The sequence below is a fragment of the Callospermophilus lateralis genome, chromosome 7 (assembly GCF_048772815.1).
Source record: "Callospermophilus lateralis isolate mCalLat2 chromosome 7, mCalLat2.hap1, whole genome shotgun sequence".
Classification (NCBI taxonomy): domain Eukaryota; kingdom Metazoa; phylum Chordata; class Mammalia; order Rodentia; family Sciuridae; genus Callospermophilus; species Callospermophilus lateralis.
The window spans coordinates 105,145,944-105,170,037 of NC_135311.1; the positions used below are offsets into that span (position 1 = coordinate 105,145,944).

At 34.2% G+C, this 24,094-nt stretch overlaps 1 protein-coding gene and 1 non-coding gene across 2 annotated transcripts in view; one reads left to right on the forward strand and one right to left on the reverse strand.

Moving 5' to 3' along the window:
• Faf1 (Fas associated factor 1) overlaps positions 1-24,094 on the forward strand; it is a 396,527-nt gene that overhangs the window by 115,387 nt on the left and 257,046 nt on the right. The window contains exons 3-4 of the mRNA XM_076860444.2: positions 10,008-10,054; positions 18,304-18,509. Of these exons, the coding sequence (XP_076716559.1) occupies positions 10,008-10,054; positions 18,304-18,509 (253 nt within the window). The remainder of the gene's footprint in view (positions 1-10,007; positions 10,055-18,303; positions 18,510-24,094) is intronic.
• LOC143405286 (U6 spliceosomal RNA) lies at positions 13,948-14,051 on the reverse strand. The gene has a single exon (XR_013092007.2). It is a non-coding gene; the product is annotated as a U6 spliceosomal RNA (small nuclear RNA).

The following is a 24,094-nucleotide window of genomic DNA, read 5'->3' on the forward strand; positions in this document are numbered from 1 at the left end:
ATTGATCTTTTTTTGATTTAATATCCCCTTATAATCTCTAATGACTATCTTTATTGTAGTCTTGTTCATATTTGTATAGGAATTTAAATTTTGGGGTTCAACCTGCTCGTAATTTGTAGTTCTTTTTCTTGCCCATTGTCCTGGCTTAGACCTTTTGTACAATGTTGAAATGAGTGATAACAGTAGATGTTCTTGAGTTGTTCTTGATCTGACAAGGAACAATTTACTGCTTAATTTTCTGCATATAATACTATTATAGTTAATTTTTTAGTATTGTTTTCCAGCCTAATTTCACTTTGGTCAGATAATGTACTCCATAATTCCAGCCCTTTGAAATCCACTGAGATTTTTCTCTGTTGTTCAAATTTCAGTGTTTTATGTACACTTGAAAAGAATGTGCAGTCTGTATTTTTCTGTTGATTTTATGTCAAGTTTGTCATGTTCATATCTTCCATATTCTAATTTTTGTAAATTCTAATTATTATAAAGGTTATAACATATATCAGGTTTTTTTTTGTATTAAGTAATACCTTTTTTTTTTTTTTTTAACCTCCTGTCAATCACTGGTAAGGGATAGGATAAAATCTCCCTCTGATTGTGGATTTTTCTGTATTTTATCTTATTTACTTTTGGTACTGGAGTTTGAACCCAGGGGCACTCAGCCACCAAATCACATCCCTGGCCATATTTTGTATTTTATTTAGTGACAGGGTCTCACTGAGTTGCCTAGTTCCTCACTTTTGCTGAGGCTAGCTTTGAACTTGCTGATTTTCCTGGCTCAGCCTCCTAAACTGCTGGGATTACAGGCTTGTGTCACTGTGCCTGGCTTTTTTTTTTTTTTAATTTTGTTTTTCCTTTAATTCAGTTTGCACTCTATACTTTTAGGGATCTACAAATTTAGAAATGATATATATTCCTGGTAGACTGACCCTTTTATCACTATGGAAAAGCTCTATTGCCTGTATATTTTAATTTGTCTAGTATTACTACACATATACTAACCCTTTGATTTAGTGTTTTCATAGTATTTCTTCTTATATCTAGTTTTAAAAACTACTTTAAATATTTTTAGAGTTTTATCTTTTAAGGTATGTCATCAGAAATTTTTCTTTTTTTTAATTTATGCTGACAATTTTTGGAACATTTAGCCTATTTACACATAATGTTATTAAATATATTGATTAAAAATACTATTTTTGGTTTGTATTTATCTTAATCTTTTTTCCTTGCCTTTGTTTAAACAATTTTTCCCTCTTTTGTCATAATATGATTATTATAAAGGTTATAACATATATCAGTTTTTTTTGTATTAAGTAATACATTTTTTTTGTTTTAAAATAGACTTAGTAGCCAAGGAACTTTAGTAAATATTAATATTGCTAGTGCATTACAGAAATTTATACTGTATTTATTTAAAACCTGTAGTACACCCCCTTTTCATTCAGTGCACCTTCTTTTTTTCCATGTTTTTGATAAGAAATAAACTCCCCAAATTGCTTTGTAATGAAAAGAACAGGACTTTTGAAGTTAGAGGGACCTGAGTTTAAATGGTAGCTCTGCCACTGTGTATAATCTTGGATGAATCAGTCTCTCACAATATCACCTTTCTCATTTATAACATGTTTGCTTTATAATGTGAAGATTAAATGATGTGTAATTATTATGCACAATACCTTACACGTAATAGTTGTTCACTTTCCTCTACATTTCCTCTTAAAGTCCAAAACATATTTAATAATGAAGATTAATTCATATAACACATTTAGAAATTCAGCAACAAACCTTTATTGAGCATATATTATAAGCAAAGCTCTCAAATATAGCAGTGAGCCTAAATAGATAAAAATTCCTGTCTTGATAAGGCTTAAATTTTCATGAACAGGCAATAAGTTATACAAATAAATAAAATTATATAGCATGTCATGACATGACAATTCCTAATGAAAAAAATTAAAGCAGAGAAGAGTAGAAAGTTCGTTTTCTTGAAAGCAGGATAGAAAGCATTTTTTTTTTAAGAAACATTAAATAGGTGACATTTGAATAAAAACATAGAGGAGGTGAATAAGGGAGGCATGTATCTGAGGGCAGGAACATTTCAGTCAGGGAGGATAATAACCCCAAGACCATTAAGTGGGCATTCAGGTCTGGTATTTTCCAGGAACAGTAGGAGATAAGTATAGCTCAGGAAAGGAGGAGGAAGTGAAGTTAGTGATCACAGAAGTGAAGGATGGGTAAGGCACCCTAAGGAAGTTGTCTGTTTCTCAGAGTAAAATTCAGTGGAAGATTTTGAGCAGAGGTTTGACATGATCCAACTTAAATTTTAATAGGTTCCTTGTGGCCACTGTGATGAGAGTAGACAGAAGGCGAGCAAAGGCAAAGCAAGGAAATCAGTCAGGAGCCTATTCCAGTAATGCAGGAGAGAGCATGGAGACTGGACCTATGTGGTCGCTGTGGAGACTATGAGATGTGATCAGATTCTGGATGTCTTTTGTTAAATTTTAGCAATCAGAATTTGTTAATGAATAAAAAAAGAAGATGTAATGAGAAAAGAGTAGTGAAAAGATAACAGACTTTATTATCCAACCAAATTCAACAATAAAGTCGTCCTTTATTGAAATAGAGACACTTTCTGTATTCTGGTAAATATTTTAGATTTTGTTTACTTATCCTATTATTCCTCCTAGTTTCCCAAGGTGTTAGGGTGGTTTTGTCTGTGTATTATCCACAATATCCAGCACAGTTTTTTTTTTTTTACAAAGTAATTGCAGCCTAGTTTCTAGAATTAAAATGATTTTGAAATGTACATTACCCTGTAAACAAGGGCACCTATATTCAGTACTGCTAGTAACAAGGAGAAATGTCTTCCTTCTGCAGCTGCTTGTATTATAAAGCAGAGATGGCTTATTAGTTTTGCTTGAGATCCAGAAGTCTCCCTTGAATCCTATTCGATTTCTACCCTCTATAAATCTTTAAAACTTCCACCCTCAGATATTTCCATTGCATTTTGGTTATAACTTGAAATTTTATCTATAAAAGGCTGATTAGTTGATATTTTCTGTTTCATTTTCTCATACCCAGAGACTAGACAATAAAAGGCAAGTGTTATTCAGTGAGCAGAAGAGAGGTGAGTGAGCCTTTAGGTGATACTGAGCTAAGTCAAATTATTACCATGTTACTTAGGAAGGGGCAAAGAACTTGGGGAAGGGATGTAGGTGACTGTCACATAAACAACTTTGTTACATTTTATTTTTGGTAAATGAAATCTTGGTTTTCAATTCCTTTTGTTTCTAGCTGTGCAGTTCTATCTTGTTCACAATTGTTACATCAGTACCCAGAACAGTTCTAGGTTGGTGATTTTAAAATATTTTGTTGGATTGATTGAATGTGGAATGGATGAATGAAATATTTGAATGAATGAATAATATGAATAAATGATAATAAATTAAGATAATAGGAAAATCATTAAGAAAAAGTTCTGAGTTATTGAAATTTTCTTGAAGGAAATGTTTCAGATCTAGGTCTTGAGCTTGATTTGACAACAGTGGGAATTCCTTCCTTTGTGATACAATACTGTTGTCACATTGCATTGCCAACAGAGTGTTCCGGTAAATATTTGTTGAGGAAGGACCACGTCTTGTTATCTGTCATAAACACTGCCTTGATTATATCAGGTGATCAATGAATAAAAGAATGAATGAATCTGAATTAGTGGAGATTGTGGAAAAGAGAAAGAATATTGTATATAGGCGATCATTATAAATGGAGGAAGGAATGTTGTATTAGAAGAATTTACTTAATGGTATGATTATAGTTGTGAATGCTAAAATACTAGTACTTTCAAAATACCTATTACATAGGTATTTTCTTTTTTCTGCTCAATAATCAATACAATATCAGGTAACCACTGATCTAATTACATAGGTATTTTGAAAATATTGTCTGTCTACCTATCTAAATAATTTGAAATTGAGAAAAAGTGTACTAATTTAGAAAGCATTTTTCTGTACTTCAAATATTTTCTAGAGAAGTTTGGTTGATAAAACAAAGCCAATATTGTAATAATAATAATAAATTATCCTCATTCCACAGGCTTTCCAAACAGAGAATATACAGTTGTCTGTACTCTTAATTCTAGCTGCTAATAATGTCCATTATTAAAGAAATAATGAAAATATGTTTAGTTTTTCATAAAATTTAAAATTTATGTTTTCTAATTATTTAAAAACTTTACATTTGAAATATGTTCTATATATTTAGTTTCATTGATCTGAAGTCTGTAATTTCTGAGGAGGTTGCTAGTAATAGCTAATTATAATGCTATGATAAAAGTCTCAAAGTCTAAAACAATTACTAGCCTCTGGTATGAATTATATTGGATTTGTCATGTAGCCTTTTCTAATCTCAGGTTATCATTGTTTGAATGTAAAGGGAATGAAAAGATAGAAACAGAAGTTATTGGAAGAATGCCAAGATGCTCACAGATTTGAAAGAGAATTTGAGAAACCAGGCCTTAAGTAGGTTAGTAAACAGAGTTTTTCCATTGGAAACTCAAAAAGTTATCTCTTGAATACTGTTGTGAGGACACAGCTTCAACCAGTGTTCATGTATGTAAGATACACATTAACAGTCTGATTGATCTAGATGTTGCCTCATAATGATAAACAATTATAATATAGAATGGAATGGAGTAGTTGCCCAAAGGCAAAAGGAGGGTTACTATCAAAAGAAAAGAGAAAAAGGATGCCAGATAGGTATGAAACTCTGATGGGTTCTTTTAATAGCTAATGGAGTATCACTTGCATCTGAGATTGCATTTTTCTACCTTTCTGTGAAACTATGAATTGAAGTGGAGTTTTTTTGGTTAACTCAAATTTTGTGATTTACAGACAGTAAAATACATGATATAATGGTATACATTTCTATGAATTTTGGCAGTTGTATACATTATGTATTCAATTGCCCATCCCCATCAAGATTTCCTTGTGCCAAACATCTTTTTTTTCTTTTTCCACTTATTAACCATAACACTATATCAAGTAACTATTGATCTAAATTTCGGTACAATGGATTAGTGGTTTGTCTGTTCTACAACTTTATACATAAAGGGAATCATAGAGTATACACTCTTTTATGCCCTGCATTGTTCAGTCAGCATAATGTATATAAGATTCATCCATATTGTTGCAAGTTCTTTTTTTTAATTACTGAATAATATTCATTTGTGAGAATATACCACAATCTATTTATAGATTTATGGGCAGTTTGGTTCTATCTATGTTTTGCTGTTATGGATAAGTCTGCTATAAATATTTACACATGTCAGATATATGTTTTTATTTCTCTTGGGTAAATTCCTAAGACTGAAATTGTGGAATTGTATGGTAAGTGTATGTTTAACTTTATGTAAAATTGCCGAACAGCTGGGTGCAGTAGTACATGCTGATGGACCCAGCTGTTTCTAAGTGTAAAAGTTGAAGTGGAAGAATTGCTTGAGCCCAGGAGCTCCCCACCAGCCTCGGAAACATAGGGAGACTTACTTACCCTCCACCCCCAAAAATGACGATAATACACAAGCAAAAAACTACTGTTTCCAGAGTAGTTCACTATTTTACATTCCCATCAGCAATGCATGAGAATTCCAATTGTTCTACATCCTTGCCATCACTTGGTGTTTTTAGTCTTTTTAATTTTAGTCATTGTAGTATAGTTGAGATATCTTTGTGGCTCTTTTTTTAAAAATTAACTATTGAAGTATAATTTAAGTACAATAAAATTAACCTATTCTACGTGTAAAAGTTGATGATTTTTGACAGATGTTTGTACCCATGTAAACACCACCACAATCCTTATTCCTTAATTCTCTTACTTGCTTGCCCATCATTTGCTACCTAACCCAAACAATCCTTTTCTGCATTTTGTAATTGTAGATTAGATTTGTCGTTTTTTTAAGAGTTTCATATACATGCGGTCATAAAATATTTGTTCTTTTGTGAGCCCCTTGTTATTTATTGAAGAGTATGTAAGCTGAAAATATTTTTGAATTGGAGATAAAATGCCTTATAATTCCTTTTTATATCTCTCTTGGGATATGGAGATATATAGTTCATACAGCATGCAATTAACTCACCCATTGAAAGTGTACAAATTAGTGTTTTTTCATTATCTTCATAAGGCTGTGTAGTCATCACCATAATCTAATTTTGAAATATTTCATCCCTGACTAGATACCCTGTCTCCACCAGCAATCAATCTATTTGTTTAAAAAATATGTTATTTTTTATTTTGGTAAAATACGTATAAAATAAAATTTACCACATTAACAATTATATTCGTAATGTTGTGTAGTTATTACCTCCATCCATCCCTGTAACTCTTCTCTCTTGTAAAACTGAAATTCAGTACTCATTAAACAATAATCACCCTGTACCTCCTTCCCCCAGCCGTTAGTAGCCAGCATTCTACTTTTCTTCTCTATGATTTTTGACTACTGCAACTACCTTATGTGAGTGGAAACATATAGTATTTGTCTTTTTGTGCTATAGGATTAGTTCACTTACCATTGTAACCTCAGGGCTTATCCTCACTGTAGCATGTGTTAGAATTTCCTTCCTTTTTACCCTGAAAATGTGCCATTATAAGTTTTAGTACTTTTGCTTATCCATACCTGTTGATGGACACCTGGATTGCTTCCACATTTTAGTATTGTGAATAATGCTTCTATGAACATGGGTACAAATATCTTGTAGAGATCCTGCTTTCAGTTCTTTGGATATATATCCAAAAGTATAATTGATGTATCAGTTTTCCCAGGAACTGACATTCTGTTTTCCACAGTAGATACACCATTTTATATTCCTATCAGCAGTGCATAGAGGTTCTGATTTCTCTATATCCTTGCCAATACTTAACTTTCTTTGTGTTTTTTTAAAATAGTAATCCTCCTAATGAGTGTGAGATGATATCTCATTGTAGTTTTTTTTAAAGACCCATTTCTTTTTTAATTTTTTAAAGTTGTAGATGTACATAATACCTTTATCTTATTTATTTAATTTTTATGTGGTGTTGAGGATCGAACCCAGTGTCTCACATGTGTTAGGCAACCACTCTACCACTGAGCTATGACCCTAGCCCTACTCATTGTCGTTTTAACTTGCATTACTCTAATGATCAGTGATGTTGAACATCACATGTGTTTGTTAACCTTTCATATATATTCTCTGGAGAAATATCTGTTCAAATTCTTTGCACTTTTGTTTTGAATTGGGTCAATTTTTTTTTTATTATTATTTGTTATTGAACTAGTATTTGCTTTGCTTCTCCCTTGCCCCCCATTTGGTACCAGGGATTGAAACCAGGGATGCTTTACCACTGAGCCACATCCCCAGCCTTTTTTTTTTTTTTTAATGTATTTTATTTAGAGACAGGGTCTCACTGAGTTTGCTTAGGGCCTCACTGAGTTGCAGAGGCTGGCTTTGAACTCAAGATCTCCCTGCCTCAACGTTCTGAGCTACTGTGGTTACAGGCATGCACCACTGTGCCTGGCTTTGCTATTTACCCTTAGATCTAACTTTTTTCATTTAGCATGTTTCTGAGATGCATGCATATAGTTGAATGTATCTGTAGTGTGTTTTCATTGCTGGATAGTATGCTAGTGTACCCATACAATGTGGTATACCCCAAACATTTGCCTGCTGTTGAACATTGGGTATTGTGAATAAAGCAGCCATGAATATTAATATACAAGTTTTGGGGGCATATATTTTCCTTTATTCGTTTATAACAACTGTCAAAACAGTTTTGAAAAGTTGCTTTATAATATATAAGACTTCCTGTTGCTTGACATTAATGTCAAAACTTGTATTTTCTGATTTAATTTTAACCATTTGAGTGTGTGATTAAATCTTATCTTGGTTTTAATTTGTATTTGCCTGATGACTGTTTACTTTGAACATTTCTATATATGTTTATTAGCTGTTTATATTCTTTTGAGAAGTGTCTGATCAAATCTTTGATGATATGAGAGACTAGATCCAAAGTTTGCATTTTCTCAAACCTTAATACTTTTTTCCATTATACGGTGGCATTCCCTAGTGAAAATGTGAACCAAAATCTTACTAAGCTCTAATATTTTAGTTCTTTTCCAACATTGGAGAGTATTTTCTTAAACATTTTCTGTTATTTAATATTTGTGAGATATTTGTATTTAGAAACTTTGCTTTCAACAAGGAGGATACCTGACCTGTCACTAGGAAAAGATGCTTCTATTGAATTTGCGATCTTGAAAACCAATTTTACCATTTGCTTGACTTAATTGAAAAGTTTCCAGACATGTCAGTTTTTAGATGTCTGTGTATCCTTTGCTGTATTATTCTGTGGATTTCTTTCTTTCTTTTCTTTTCTTTTTTTTTTTTTTTTTTTTTACCAGTGGAACTTTACAACTCACAAAATTTATAGCAAGTATCTTACCCTTTGCTTTATCTATCTCCATTCAGCAGTTTGCCACTGTAAAATTGACCCCATTCTGGCAGATATGTAAATTAATGTTTTTCAGAATACATGAACTCCTTTTGGCACTTGGTTTCCAGGTAGCTGATTAAACATTGAAGTCTTAGTTGTTCATGTATTTGTGTTTAATTTTCATTTTCTTTCTTTCCTTCTTTCTTTTCTTTTCTTTTTTTTTTTTGGTGAATGGGCAAGGGAAGGAAAGAAGAAATTGGTATGGTAGAAAAGCAAAGATGGAAAGGTTGTGATTTTGTTTAGTCTATTGTTGTTTTCCCTAGAGAATATCTCTTACCCTGCAGAGAGCTGCCCATAGTCCTGGATGGGACAGCTTGCCTGCTTAGTAGCCCTCAAAAACATTCATGTCATTTCATACCTGTGCTGTGCTTACTACTTGGGAACTTATTAGTTAAGAGAACAGTGTCAGGGACTGGGGATGTGGCTCAAGCAGTAGCGCTCTCGACTGGCATGCGTGCGGCCCGGGTTCGATCCTCAGCACCACATACAAAGATGTTGTGCCTGCCGAAAAACTAAAAAATAAATATTAAAAAATTCCCACCCCCCCCCCCTCTCTCTCTCCACTCTCTCTTTAAAAAAAAAAAAAAAGAGAACAGTGTCAGAAATATTTTTATAAAGAAACACCTCCTGTAATACTGCTTTCTTTTGTTACCTTATATAGTCATGATGTTAGGTTTATCAAATAACTTTTACCTCTACATTCTTTCCTTTACCAATGTTATTTTCATTAAGAATAATGATTATTATATCAAAGAATGAATTTAATTCTTCACTAATTTTTGCATTCTCATTGAGATTTTCATTTGTGACTGTTGAACCTCTCAAATCTGATGAAAGAAATAATGTTAAAAAGATTAGTTTAAGATATTGATTTTACTTGTTCTGACATCCTTATGCATTGTTTTTAATGGATGTTTTGCTTAAATGAGAATTTCTGTGCCAAATGCATAGTTCTTTAAAAAATTTTCTAAAATACTGTTTTAGTATCAAGAAATAGAGAAACATTTAATGTTTTGGTGCCTGGCGCATTCCTATAATCACAGCAACTTGAGAGGCCGAAGCAGGGAGATCGAAAATTCCAGGTCATCCTCAGCAATTTGTGAAAAACCCTGTCTCAAAATACAAGATAAAAAGGACTAGGGTATAGGGGTTGTGGCTAAGTGGTAGAGTGCTTCTCTAGTACCCGTGAGGCACTGGGTTCGATCCCCAGCACCACATTTAAAAAAAAGAAAAAGAAAAACTAAATAAACAAAAAGAACTGGAGTATAACTCAGTGGTAGAGCATCCCTATGTTCAATTGTCTGTAACCTCCCCACCCCCCAAAGAGAGAGAGAGAGAGGAAGAGTATTTCATATTTCACATCATTAAGGAATTATTTTGCTCTTATACATATTTCAAACTATACTTCCCCTTTACAGTGTTCCCTCTCCCCCTTGTACAGTTATCTGTTTTTGTTTTTTTTAATGGCCTTCTCTGTTTCTTGTTTGCAGGCAGCTATCAATGGTGTAATACCCCAGGAAAATGGCATTCTACAAAGGTATGTTGTAAAGTGTAAAATAGAAAGTTGTTAATTTTTTGTTTCAATTAAAAATATATATATATGTATATATAGTTGTATGTGGACACAATATCCTTATTTTGTTTTTATGTGGTGCTGAGAATCAAACCCAGTGCCTCACGTGTGCCAGGCAAGCACTGTACCACTGCCACAAAACCAGCCCTCTTTGTTTCACTTTTTAATAGAGGATTTGATTTTTGTTGTGAAAGTTCATTGTTCTTTCAGACATTTTTTTGTTATATTAAGTCCATAAAGTCTCCAACTTTTAACTGTATAATATTTTTTTGTATTGGGTAGCATCATCTTTTAAGGTTGTTTATTTTATTATTAAGAAAACTTTTAAAGGTCATCTCTTGTTTTATAGGATGGAAGGAACCGAATTCTTTAAACTGTTGATTGGCACTGAGAAAATGAAACATGGTTCAGAGTATGTTTGTCATAATGTTAACTATTCAGCCTTTATCTTCAAGATGACTATAACTCCCCACTCCCCATTTCGGTTTCTAAATCATATGATAGTATTCAACAATTTGAGTAAATTCTTAATAATGAAACTTCTCAGAATACTGAACTGTTTTTTTCTGAAATACACAGTGTTAACATGTGGACTGGTTTTGTTGATTTTGATTCTTAGTCAAAAGGTAAAATTGGAAAATGAGGCCAAGAGAACCGTAATAGTTAAAACATTAAGTTAAAAATACCTGGTGCCTGCTATGTGTGGGGTACTGGGTTTGATTCTCAGTACCACATATAAATAAATAAAATGGAGGGATTATGTCCACCTACAACTAGAAATAAAAAAAATTAATAAAAAAAAGAACAAATTAAAAAGTCACAGAAGGTAAAACCATTCCCCCTTCCAAGTGTAGTGTAATTACTTGATCTCCTCCCACCCCTGCCTACCCTTCTCAATTCAAACTTTGGCTGTGTTTTGGTGGCTGGGATTGCTAAATCACTGAAGCATGCTCTACTAAGTACAGATGAGGCAAATAGAAAACAGTGGACTAGGAATAAAGTTGTTTTGGAGACGAATAAAAGTGCTCTTGCAACAACTTCAAAAAAATTTTGCCCTGAATTGCAAAATGTGCATCATTTTGTAGGAAACTGTATACTTAGGATGAAAGCAAATTCTCTTGGTACCTGTACCACCCTTAATGATTAATGAATGGTTCTAGGTGAAGCCTGTTCCCCAACGCCCTTTTATCCAGAGTAAATGTGGCTGGCTTCCAAAATCTGTACCAGCCATGCAATTCAGTTTTATTGAAGCCCTGTCTAGAAAGCAAACCAGATGATTACAGAAACTTTTTTCGTGCTCAGTTTTTAATTTATTGAGGTAGAAAGTTTAGATTGCTAAATACGACTCCAGTTTCATTCTTAAGTGTTAATTACCATGTTTTTGTGTGCCACACTGTTGTGGTAAGCCCTTATGGATTTGGCTACTAGTTTCTAAGTACAAACTAGATATATTTTAAAATTGATAGCATTTGCTATGGTTGAATGTAGAAATTCCCTTTCCCCTGGAAGCAATCTGACTCTCTTGTTACAGATGATACTTTTACCTAATATGTTTTTTTGACTAGAAATTCAGAACTGAATTGTTTTCTAATAAAGTTTCTATAATATTTGGGGTTTAAATTTGATCAGATTGGATTTTGTTTGCTTCTTTCAAATTAAAGGAATGAATCTTAATGTCTGTATAAGAAAGTCACTTGAATCTACGTTTTTTTCAACTATTTCCTTATTGTTTTCTTTTTTGAAATCACTGTGGATTTGACATAAATGAAAGTTCCTCTTGTGTGTCCACTGAGCAGAAGAAAAATGAAAGAGGGCTCCTTGTTGTCTCATAGGTTTAACACAAAAACAGAAGATACAATGCTAGAAATTGTACATGAAGGGACTTAAAAGATCCATTGTTTTATATGTTTGATTTTTTAATAAAGTTGAATATAGTGTGTGTATACAGTTGACTCTAATTTGTCAGTTCATGCCTTAACATGAAATAGCTCTATTATTCAGTGTTCTTATGACATATTGAACTTTTTGATAGAAGGAATTAAATACTCACAGAAATGGTATTTAGTTTAAAAATTTTTTTTAACAGAAGTTAGTTATAAAAAAATTATATTAAGTAGGCCAAGTCTGGAGGTACACGCCTGTAATCCCAGTGGATTGTGATTCTGAAGCAGGAGGATCACAAGTTCAAGGCCAGCCAGCAGCTAAGCAAGCCTCTAAGCAACTTAGGGAGACCCTGTCTCAAAAAAAAAAAAAAGGCGGGGGGGATAGGGATGTGGCTCCCTGGGTTCAATCTCTAGTTACCTACCCCCCCAATGTATTAATTTGTGTGTGTGTGTATTTTTTTGTTGGGGAGGAATCCTTATGCTTTATTGCTTTTTTTGAAGTAAGATTTTTATGTAAATCCAAAAGTGGGTCTGTGATTTTTAATGTACCCCTAAGTTTAGGGAAAAGAAACTAACATTTTTTGAATGCTGAAGGTACTTTACTAGGCAACTGACATATTTTTTCCTCATCCAATTGTGATTGTTCCACAGCTGCAAAAACTCTCCAAGTTTACATGGGTTTGCACAATGTCACAAATATAGTAGAACATTGTAAATACAGTCTTGAGTTTCTCTTTTTAAAAGCCATGCCTTTTCTTCTATACTGTCTCTCTTCTTGAACATTCATAAGAAAGGCATGCCACAACTTTTAAGATTTTTTCCTATGGATAAAAAAAATAGAAATTTAATACATATATGTAGTGTCTTTGTCTCACGACTTTTTTTTAAAAAAACAACTTTGTTCTTACAATTTTTATTTTAGTTGTAAGCTAATAAAGATAGATATTATTATCCCTAATTTTATAGGCAGACAGACATTGAAGCATATGATCCAGAAGATAGAACATGATGATGATGGAGTTAAGAATGTAAGCAAGTGTTCTTGGCTCTTCCTTCAAAGTTTCTTTCTTTAGACAATATACTTATATTCCAACAAAATGTATTTATAATGTGTGTAACATATACAGTCCTAAGAACAAACTCAGTACCACCATCACCAAAACAAAGAAAAAACACTTCCCCAATTAATAATGGGATTTTAGTCATTTACTAAGGGGGGTATTTGTCATTTATGTGATGACCCAGACAGGTGTATAGTATGTTTATCCATTGTTTAATATATTAAGGGCACATAGAGAAGATAGGGTTTATTTTCAACCTTGACCATTATGCCTTTAGAATATGTAAATGCAGGTTTTCTCGTTTATAAAAGTGCCCATTTTAAAAATCAAACAATTCAATTCACAAGCTTATCTCTGAAACAGAGTGTGTATACTCACATGTGCCCGCATGTGTAAGGTGCTCAAAGTTGTTGCCATGGAATGGGTTTTTTAAAAATTGAAATAATAAACCAGTATAGTGTTCCTGTTTACTTTGCTTTAATTTACTGCCTTCCAAGGGCCTGCGTGTAGAGGATTGAAGTTTAGCTCTAAATTAGATTTCTCCATAGAACTTTCTTACCATTGTCTTTTTAAAAAAACAAACAAAAAAAGATATAGTTCATTTAGCTAATGGTTCTGGAGGTTGGAAATTCAAGATTGGGTACTATATCTGGCAAGGGCCTTATACTGTGTTAGGATATGGCAAAAAGCAGAAGGGCAGATGATATATAGAGAATACAAACATGAAATAGACTGGTGATGTAAATCAATGGTGAAGTTCTTAGTATGCACAAAGCCTGGGTTCCATTTCTAGTACCAGAGGGGAGAAGAATACAAAGCCCAGGTATCCTTAATGGGTGGTAAGAGGGGTGAGAAAGTGTCCAGTAGTAAAGTTACTGAACATAGTTCAACTTGAGTGGACAAATGGGGGAAAAAGAAAAAAGAATGCTTCACGAATTTGCATGTTGTTCTTGCACAGGGGTCATGCTGATCTCTATATTATTTCAATTATAGTATATGTGCTGTCAAAGCAAGCACCTACCACAATCCTTTTAAAAATTATTGATTAGAAAGAATAATGAGGAAGTAAAATTATAGGATTGTCATTTTTATCAACAAAAAATTGAATATTATTTTTAAAGTTTGGATGTCATTTTAAAACTCTCCAAATTTTAAATTCATTATTTTTTGAGTGAACCTGAAATAAAGGAATTATAATGAATAAGAAAATTTCCAAATGATAACTTTAAAAAACACAACTTTGTAGCCAGGCTTGGTGGTGTGTATCTGTAATCCCAGCTTCCCAGGGAGACTGAGACAGGAAGATCGAAAGTTCTAGGCCAGTTTGGTCAACTTAGGGAGACTTTGTCTTAAATAAAACAATAACAACAAAAATGTTGTGGCTAACAAGTATACCAGATAGTCTGCTGTGATTAAAAATATTATACTACCTCTGAGAGTTAGATCTTAGTAAAGGAATAATAACAAACACCCTAGTGATTTCAACAGAATTTCATATAGGGAACTAGTTACAAAGATATGGAGAGGGTTGAAAGAGCAAAAAGGTGATGCTGAGACAACACAAATGAAATGATTGCAGAAAACAGCTGAATTACTATGCTCAAATGAAGGTAGTCCTTGCTAGTTGATGAAGAGGAGAGCAAGGGTTATTTCAGATTCATAGCTTCAGTATTCCCTGAGATGGGAAAGCTGGGTTGAGGCCTGTTGGGGGCCGAAGTCAAGGCTCCAACTCCAAGCTAAAAAGCAGCTTTAGCTTAGATTAACTGGAATGGTCCTTTCTGACAACATAGGGCACAAAGGAAAGTGCTGTAGGAATAAAGGACAGAGTTTGGGAGAGGTTGAAGTCAACAGAACTTTGAAGGCCAGAGGGAAAGCCCTAAAAACATGAGAAGGAAGTCGGGTTTTGCTGGCTGTCCTACAGGATGTGAAAAGGCTTGTGAAAAAAGTGTTGAAAAAAAGATAACATCAATTATGATGCTAAAACAGAGTGAGTGCCACTGTAGGAGTGACCTGTGCAAGGCTGGTAGGATTAATGTACAAGGTACAAGAAGAAAGATTTATGTAGTGGGTGTAGGTGTGCGCGTGCAGGCCTGTATGTCCATCCACGGTTAAGCACATTTGTGCCTCAAAATTCCCTTTTCTGTTACTGGTCACGAGGCCATAGTTGATATTTGCAGTTTCTTTTGCCACTATTTATTTTATATTCCCTATCTTCAACCTTCTAATGGTCAAAAGTCTTTACCTTTGGGGATAACTCAGACCTTCGTGCTTGGAAAATCATAATCCTCAATGCAATCATCTTTTTTTTAAAATTATTATAATTTTCCATTAATTCTTGTTATTGGGTATGTCCTAAAAAAGATTCTCTGGACCCCAGGAATTGCAGCAACCCCAATATTTTCTTTGTAATCAAAACCAATCATGCCAGCCAATAACCCTTCCTTTGCTGAGTGATTCAGTGCAATGAAGAGTACAAAATGGCCAAGCAATGTTGCAAAGTTCTAATTCAGTGAAAGTATTCTGGAAACATTACATCCACAGCACTATGATCTCTGAACCATTGAAGCCCAAAGTTGCAGAAGCAAAATTTTGTTAAGTTATTGAACATAATGAAAGAAACCGTTACTTAATTTCTATGCACAATTTTTTTGGCACTAGGAGAAATAGCCTGGTGTTTTAGTAACTGATATAAAGCATATACCATATCCTTTATTAAGGTGCAGCCCCAAGCTTTGAGGTCACTTTGTTTTATATACTGAGTTTTGCTTATGGAGTTTCTAGTAAGCCTGTTTTGTTAGGTTAGCTAAGTCTGATGGCGTATACAAATCAGCTCAGTGCTATACTTCTTTCATTGTGAAATGAGTTCATTAGTTAGAACCAGGCTTATGTTGAAAGCCATAGATGAATAAGATATTTTCCAAACCTATGAATGGTAGTACTAGCCGAAGTATTACTGTCAGAGAATACAATTTTATATCCAGAAAAATGGTTTCCTCCCTCCCTCCCTCCCAGTGAAGACAGACCATTGCCTCTTCCCTTATTGGAAAAAAAAAAATCTATTACCAGGAAGTCCATGTTGTGCCCATGCCTAACCTCTATCCCTTTGTACATTAATGTATAAGTACCAAGTGGAAAAAAAAAAAAAAAAGGCTGACTAAACAACAATGTCTTCTTATCTATGTTATTGAGAGCCTTTTCTTTAAATATTTGCCAAACTAATAAATGAGGAATAATCATTCAAAACAATGGATTTTTTTCTGACTTAATTTGTGATATGCATTATCACCTTTTTGTTTCACTAAAGGAAAAGTTTGGGAAGGGAGGGAACATAAAGTATGGTTTAGTTGCAGCATCATTTTGCACACTATCTTGTGCAACCATAGAAATGTAAAGTTGTACTGCAATAGTGTACAATGAATCAAAATGCATTCTGCTGTCTGCAAATTTTTAATTATAATAGCGGTAGAGAATTAGACCTAGTCTATGGTAGCAAAATGAATTGACATATATTCAGTTAAAGATATGAAATATGAAATATAATTAAGTCTAAGAAAAATAGAAGCGAGATTGATTTGGTGAAGAAAAACTTTTCTTTGAAGGAATAGCTTATGTTCTTTGGTGAAATGTTCAGGACCAAGGTAAGATAAGATTAATGAAGACAGTTGTGGTTATTAACATATGCTGCAGGATCAGAATGGAAAGGTAGGATTCAAATCAGGGCTTTAAAGGGTACTCTATTAGAAGAGCTGTCAGGATTAATGGAAAGATTAAGAAATAAAATGTACAAAGACATTTTTTTCTTTAATTTCACTTTAGGGATGGTGTTTTAGTCAGCTTTCACTGCTGTAACTAAAGGATCTGACCAAAACAACTGTAGTGGAGGAAAAGTTTATTTGAGGGCTCACAGTTTCACAGGTCTTAGTCTATCAAATCCGGCTCCATTTCTTGGGGCTAAAGATGAGGCTGAACATCATGGTGGAGTGTGTGGCCGAGGGAAGCAGTTCACATCATAGTAATCAAAAAGCAGAGATTCCACTTGCCAGATATAAGTATATTCCCAAAGCCATGCTACAATGCCCACCTTCTTCAGCCACACCCTACCACTTCAGTTCCACTCAGCTATTCCCTATCAGGGGATTAAATCACTGATTGGGCTAGAATCTCACAACTCAAATCATTTCTCCTCTGAACCTTTACTCTCAAGTGAGCTTTTGGGGGTTACCTCACATCCAAACCATAACAGGTGGTATGGAATGGATTGCAGGGGAGCAAGAGAATGTAGTAAGAGATTAGTTGGGAGGCTGTTATGTTAGTTGGTACAAGAGATGATTGTGACTTGGATTAAGGTAGCAGTTTAAGAGAGTAAAGGTGGATTATTTATCTAAAAGATTTAGGAGGTAAAAGTGAAAGAACTGATTAGACTTGGGAGTTGAAGAAGAGAAGGCATCAAGGATAACACCAGAGGTTTCTGGATTGGGCTGCTGATATTAAGAATAATCAAGGAGGATCAGGCTTGGGGAAACATTAATGAAGGTTTAGATACACTGAGTTTGTGGTTCGAGATCTCACTAGGGTACTAGCATTGTCCAAATATAATTATTTTTTCCCATTTTACAAATGAAACAGCTATTAAGTAGGCAGATCCATGATTTCATTTTTCTTAAGAAGACAAAAGATTTGAAACATGTTTAAATGTTATTCACAGAATTGGGGCAGGGTTGGGGGAGCGGAGAATCCAGAACACAGGAGTTACCAAAGATACTGGAAAGGAAAGGAGGTATAATCCTTAATGTAAAGCTAATAGAAGATGGTATTAGATTTTTCATATAGGAACAATGATGTCTCCTGTATTTTATATGAAGAGAGAATGAGGGAGAGTGCATATCTGGGTTAGTTTGTGGATTTGATGTTAAGGGGAATTCCTCTTGAGGTTTTCTCTTTTCTCTGTGGACTAGGAAAAAAAAAAGTCTTTGAAGACCACGAGTTAGAGGGGGGTAGAAGTGAGGAATAAAGCTGTAAAATTTCCAAATAGTCTTTGTGGAAAGTAGAGTTAATGAGTCAAATCATGACTCTAATTAGAGTGTGTGATATTGTGGCCTTTGGTCCGTGAAAAAGATTTATTGGAGGAAGTGGAACTTAAGTTTGGTTTTGACTCATGGGTGTGTAAACTTCATAGGGAGAATATAGAAGTCAAGGATGAATAGGGTCCTTAGTAGTATTCTATAATGATCTATTTGATGATAATCCTTCTTTTCTGTTAATGTTGTAGTGATTATGGAGGTGAGACCATACCAGGCCCTGCATTTGATCCAGCAAGTCACCCAGCTCCAGCTACTGCTCCCTCTTCTTCTTCAGCGTTTCGACCTGTGATGCCATCTAGGCAGATTGTAGAAAGGCAACCTCGTATGCTGGATTTCAGAGTTGAGTACAGAGACAGAAATGTTGATGTGGTACTTGAAGACAGCTGTACTGTTGGTAAGAATTTCTATACCATAAAGTCCTCACAAATGAGTAATTAATTAGGTATATATTTGGTTGAAATTCTTTTCTTTTGAGTTGATTGCTACCAAGAAGGGTTGTGGGGGCTGGGGAACAAATTGAAACTGATGCTTTCCCATACAGGTCGATTATTGTGTTCTGTGTCGAGTTTGAGGTAAGTTTAAGAATAATTGTTTTTTGTTGTTCCACATGGATGAGGTGGTATATGATGCTCTTTTAGGGCTGATGCAAATCAAAAATACTATAATTATTGGGAACATTGCATACCAGTTTTATTACTAAAACATTCATTTTTTGTTGTATGTTTCTTAGTTTTGTGCAGTAACAGAATACCTGAGCCTGGATAATTTGTGAAGAAAAAAAATTTATTTTCTCCCATTTCTGAGGATTGGGAAATCAAAGATAAAGGCACTGGCAGGTTGAGTGTCTGGTGATGGCTGCTTTCTGCTTCCAAAATGGTACCTGGATGCTACATCCTCTGGAGGGAGGACTGCTGGGTTCTCACATGGCATAAAGCGGAAGGGCAAAAGGAATGAGTTTTCTTTGTCAAGCCTTTTAATAAGCATCTTTAAAGGGCAGAACCCTCATTGCCTAATTACTTCTTAAAGGTTCTACTTAATACTCTCACATTGACACTACCTGATGTATTCAAAGCATGAAAATCAGATGTGAGGTGTGTTTTCATCTTTTTCTTTTTTAAATTTTCTCTCTCTGCCAGTTGAAAAATCCTATTAAAGGAAACTCAAAATATGTGCTTGCCAATTTTGCATAGACTTTAACTTACTTTAAGTAACTAAGTTACTCTAGCTTAACCATATTGAAGTCATATTTGGTTCAGCTTATTTGATCCAATTTTGTTATAGACTGAGAAGTTGTATTAATTTCTATTTTAATGTATTTTTGCCTTTAATCTAGATTGAAATTTTGCCTTTGTTCATTTTGTGGGAAATCATTTTGTAATACAATTTCACTAATTGGCATTGAGAAACAAAACTGTTGAAACACTAAACAATAATCAGACTATATTATTCTCTCACTTAAAACTGTTCAAAAACTTTTCATTGTTTTTTAGGATAAAATTTTAACATGACTTGTAAGTTCCTGCTTAATTAGGCCCCTGCCTATATTTCTAGTTTTACCCTTACCACTCTTTCTCTCTTACTCACTGAACTGTCATAATTGACTTTTTTTTCTGTTAACTGAATGGGTCTATAGCATTGTTCATTTGTTTTCTTATGATCTTCTAGCTGGATGGTCTCATTATTGAAGGTAAAATATTGAAATCCTTTACTCTAATTATGTTGATTTCTGTTTCTGCCATCAGTTTTATGTTTGCTTCATATATTTGGGTACTCTGATGCTATATATTTGTAATTTTAATTGACCCTTTAATTATCATAAAAATCCTTCGTTGTCTTTTGTGATAAATTTTGACTTAGTTGGTTTTGTTTATGTAAATATGGCCACTCCTACTTTTCATTATTATTGGAATGGGATATTTTTCTATCCTTTGTGTATCCATAAATCTAAATTCAGTCTTTTGTAATAGCATACACTTGAATCTTTTTTTAAAATCCACTAAACTACTCTTTATGTCATTAAAAAAAATCTTTAATAATATACAAATTTTAATCATAAACATTCTCTTCTGTTTTATTTCTCCCCACTTTGGATATTTTATGTTATTGTCATAAATGATACATCATTTTATATTGCGTATCCATTATTTTGCTGGGTTTTTTTTTTTGCACTGTCTTTTAACTTACATAGCAGGTTAACAATGACTTAAACACCATAATATAGTATTCTGCATTTGTCTATACATTTAGTTTTACCAGTGAACTTTATATCTTCATTTACTTTCTTGTTGCTGCCTAGTATCCTTTTGTTTCAACTTGAAGAATTCACCTTACCATTTATAATGAAGGTGCTAAACTCCTTCAGCTTTTGGTTATCAGGGAAAGCTTTTACTACTTTTTCTTTAAAATTTTTTTTTAGCTGCAGACAGACATAGTACCTTTATCTTATCTATTTATCTACTTATTTATTTATTTTAAATATTTATTTTTTAGTTGTAGTTGGGCACAATACCTTTATTTATTTAGTTATTTTTATGTGGTGCTGAGGATCGAACCCAGGGCCCCGCAAATGCTAGGCAAGCGCTCTACTGCTGAGCCCCAGCCCCAGCCCCTATTTATTTATTTTTTATGTGGTGCTGAGGATCAAACCCAGTGCCTCACATGTGCCAGGCAAGTGCTCTACCACTGAGTCATAACCCTAGCCCCTCTGGTTTCATTTTTGAAAGTTCATTTGCCTGATAAGAGTTTTCTCAGTTTGCAAATATTTTAATTTCCTTACTATTGCCATTTTGTTTTTTCTGTCTTAATGACTTTTGCTATATATCCCCCCCCCCTTACTCAGCTGTGTCTCTCAGTGGGATATACATTCCTACTCCCTTCTGATATACAAGGTTTCTGACTTCTGACAATATAATTAAAATGTGTCTTTGCTTAGACTTCTTTGTCTTTGTCCTAGTGAAGTCCTTTTGGTTTCTTGGATCTGGATGTCCAGTTCATTCCTTAGATTGGGAGGTTTGGGTCTGTTATTTCTGAAAATAAACTTTCAAGCCCTTTGACTTTTCTCTTTTTGTGAGTCCCATAATGAGCAAAGTGGTTCACTTGGTGATGTGGACCAGATCTCTTAGGCTTGCTTCAATCTTTTTCATTTTTTTTTCTTTTTTTTCCTTCTCTGGATAATTTTGTAATTTCAGGTGATCTGTTTTCAAGTTTGTGAATTTTTTTTCTTTTGCTTTATCAAGTCTACTGTTGAATCCTCCAGTGAAATTTTCAATTCTGTAATTGTGTTCTTCACCTGCATAATAATTTTTTTTTTCTTCCCGGGGGATTGAACTAGGGATTAAACTCAGGGGGCACATGACCATAGAGCCACACCCCTAGCCCTATTTTGTATTTTATTTAAAGACAGGGTCTCACTGAATTGCTTAGCACTTCGATTTTGCTGAGGCTGGCTTTGAACTTGTGATCTTCCTACCTCAGCCTCCTGAGCTGATAGAATTACAGGTGTGTGCCACCATACCCCGCTGGATAATTGTTTTTAACAATTTCTCATTGTTGATATTCTCATTTTCCTCATACATTGTTTCCATGAGCTCATTTAGCACCTATTATTTTTCAGGTAATTTATATCCTTCCATTTGTTGGCATTGGTTTCTGGAGATTTAATTTATATCATTGTTTTTTCCTTGTTTCCCTGTTTCTTTGTGTGTCTTTTAACTGTTGGGATCACCCTCATTCCCTTCCCCAATAGCTGCCTCTTTTCAGTCTTTATGGACTTAGATTCATACAGGGAAAGAACTTTGATACCTTTTCTGTGAATGCGCCTTTGGATTTACATATGTAAGTTTGTAGAGGGATTTGCTGATTTCTTTTTTTAGGAGTATGCAATCTCTTACTCTGGTGTCTTTCTATAGAATTACAAGTTCTTTGGAAGAGCTGCAAGGTGCACTCCTTTTCTTCTTAGTGGTTTGCAGCCTTTTAGAGTACTGTGGGTCTCATCAGTGCTCTGAGTTGAGTAGCCGACAAACTAGAACCTTGGGTGGTGTCCCTCAAAGGTGGACTGTTGGATGTATACTGCATTCTCCCCAAAAGAGTGATTAGTTGTATTAGAGTGATTAGTTATATTAGTTGTATTAGGTACTGCAAGCCCTCTGAAACAGCACCAAGCTGTCTGGCTGTCTTTTGTTCTCAGTAGCTTGCAGGTATGTAGAGTGTGTTGGGTTCTGTCAGCCCACCAAAACAGATGAGATAGAAATCAGTGCCTTGAGTAGCATCCCGAAAATCTGGAATGTTGGACACAGGCCTCAATTCTTTTCATCCCCAGGAGTGGTGTGTAGGGACTGTTAAGTGAACATGTGTTAATCTAATCCATCATCTTTGTTGTTAATGGCTCTCAACCTGGTACCCTTTCCTGTCAGTGCTTAGATTCAGGCATGAAAGAAACCAGTTCTTTAGGCAGCCTTTGAAAAAGCCTGACTACGGTAGATAGGTTTCAGTCTTCTCTTACTTTTCCAGGGAGAACTTGAGAACTGGGAGTTTTCTCAAGGAGTCCCAGGGAAAGATTATGCTATAGACTTTCCTGGTGGCATCTTCGTGTCTGGTTTCTTTTTAACCCAGAGTATAATCATCTCTTAATTGATTTCTGGATTTCTTACAAAGGTTTTTTTTTTTTCCTTATTTTTAATTTTTATTGAATTGATATCTCCATAAAGGGTCAGAGAATCTGGGGCTTCCTGTTCCATTATCTAGTTGACGTTACCTCTTTCCTGTATATTCTATTGTGTTATTTATTTCCGCTTTCATAGTACTTAATGTTTTATAATATATTTTTTTTCTGACTAGATACGTTCTTTTTTTTTTTAATATATGGACACAATACCTTTATTTTATTTGTTTCTATTTTTGTGTGGTACCAGGGATCCAACCCAGTGCCTCATGCATGCTAGGCAAGTACTCAACTACTGAGCCACAACTCTGCCCCCTAAATATGCTCTTTGAATACTAAGGCCATTTCTCTTTATTGCTGTGGTTTCATTATTAAGCTCATGGTTGTTTAATAAAATACATACCTGTTGACTGAATATAGTTTACTTTTTAGGGAATTGATTATAGTTTTGAGTTGCTTAATGATGGAATACATATTTGTTAAGCATTTCAGCATTGTATGAACATATAGAGTATACATACATAAACTAAGATAGCTACAGTGTCACTAGGTGATATCATCCTAGGAATCAACATTGTATATGCACTCTGTTCACTGAAATGTCGTTGTGTGGCACATGACTATATTTGTATGAAATTACTTTATTAATAACATATGTTCAATTTGCCATTCAGGGCTGGCATGTGTGTGGCTTCAGTTTCTTTTCATACTTTGTATGACTAGGACCACTGAAAATGGGCATGAGTTATACAACCTTCCACCTAGATAACAAATAAAACCTCTCATTATTTTTGGCAGAAGAAAGTCCTACATTCACTAATGTCATGTTTCTGAATGTTCTGTGGATTGAAAGAAACTCCTGATTATTAAAAGGAAAGGATAAACAATTTTAATAAAAAATTAGCTGTGAAACAGAACAGGGTTTATGTATTGGACGAGAACTTTTAGATAAATCACATAGTTTAAAAGGCAGTAATACATGATGGTTAGAAGTATGGATTTTAGGGCTGGGGCTAGCTTGGTGGTAGAGCAGTTGCCAAGCATCTGTGAAGCCCTAGGTTCAATCCCTAGCACTGGGGGGTAGAGGGGAGAGAGTGGATTTTTCAGTCAGACATACCTATATTTTAATGCTGATTCTACCATTTAATTGATGTGTGATCTTGGTATATTTTGTATTGTCTTAGTCATTTGGAGCTGATATAACAAATATACATATTCGGAATGGCTTCAATAAAGAAGAATATTTCTTATGATCCTAGCATCTGGGAAGTAGAAAATCAAGGTACCTACATATCTGAGATCTGCTAGGGTCCTACATC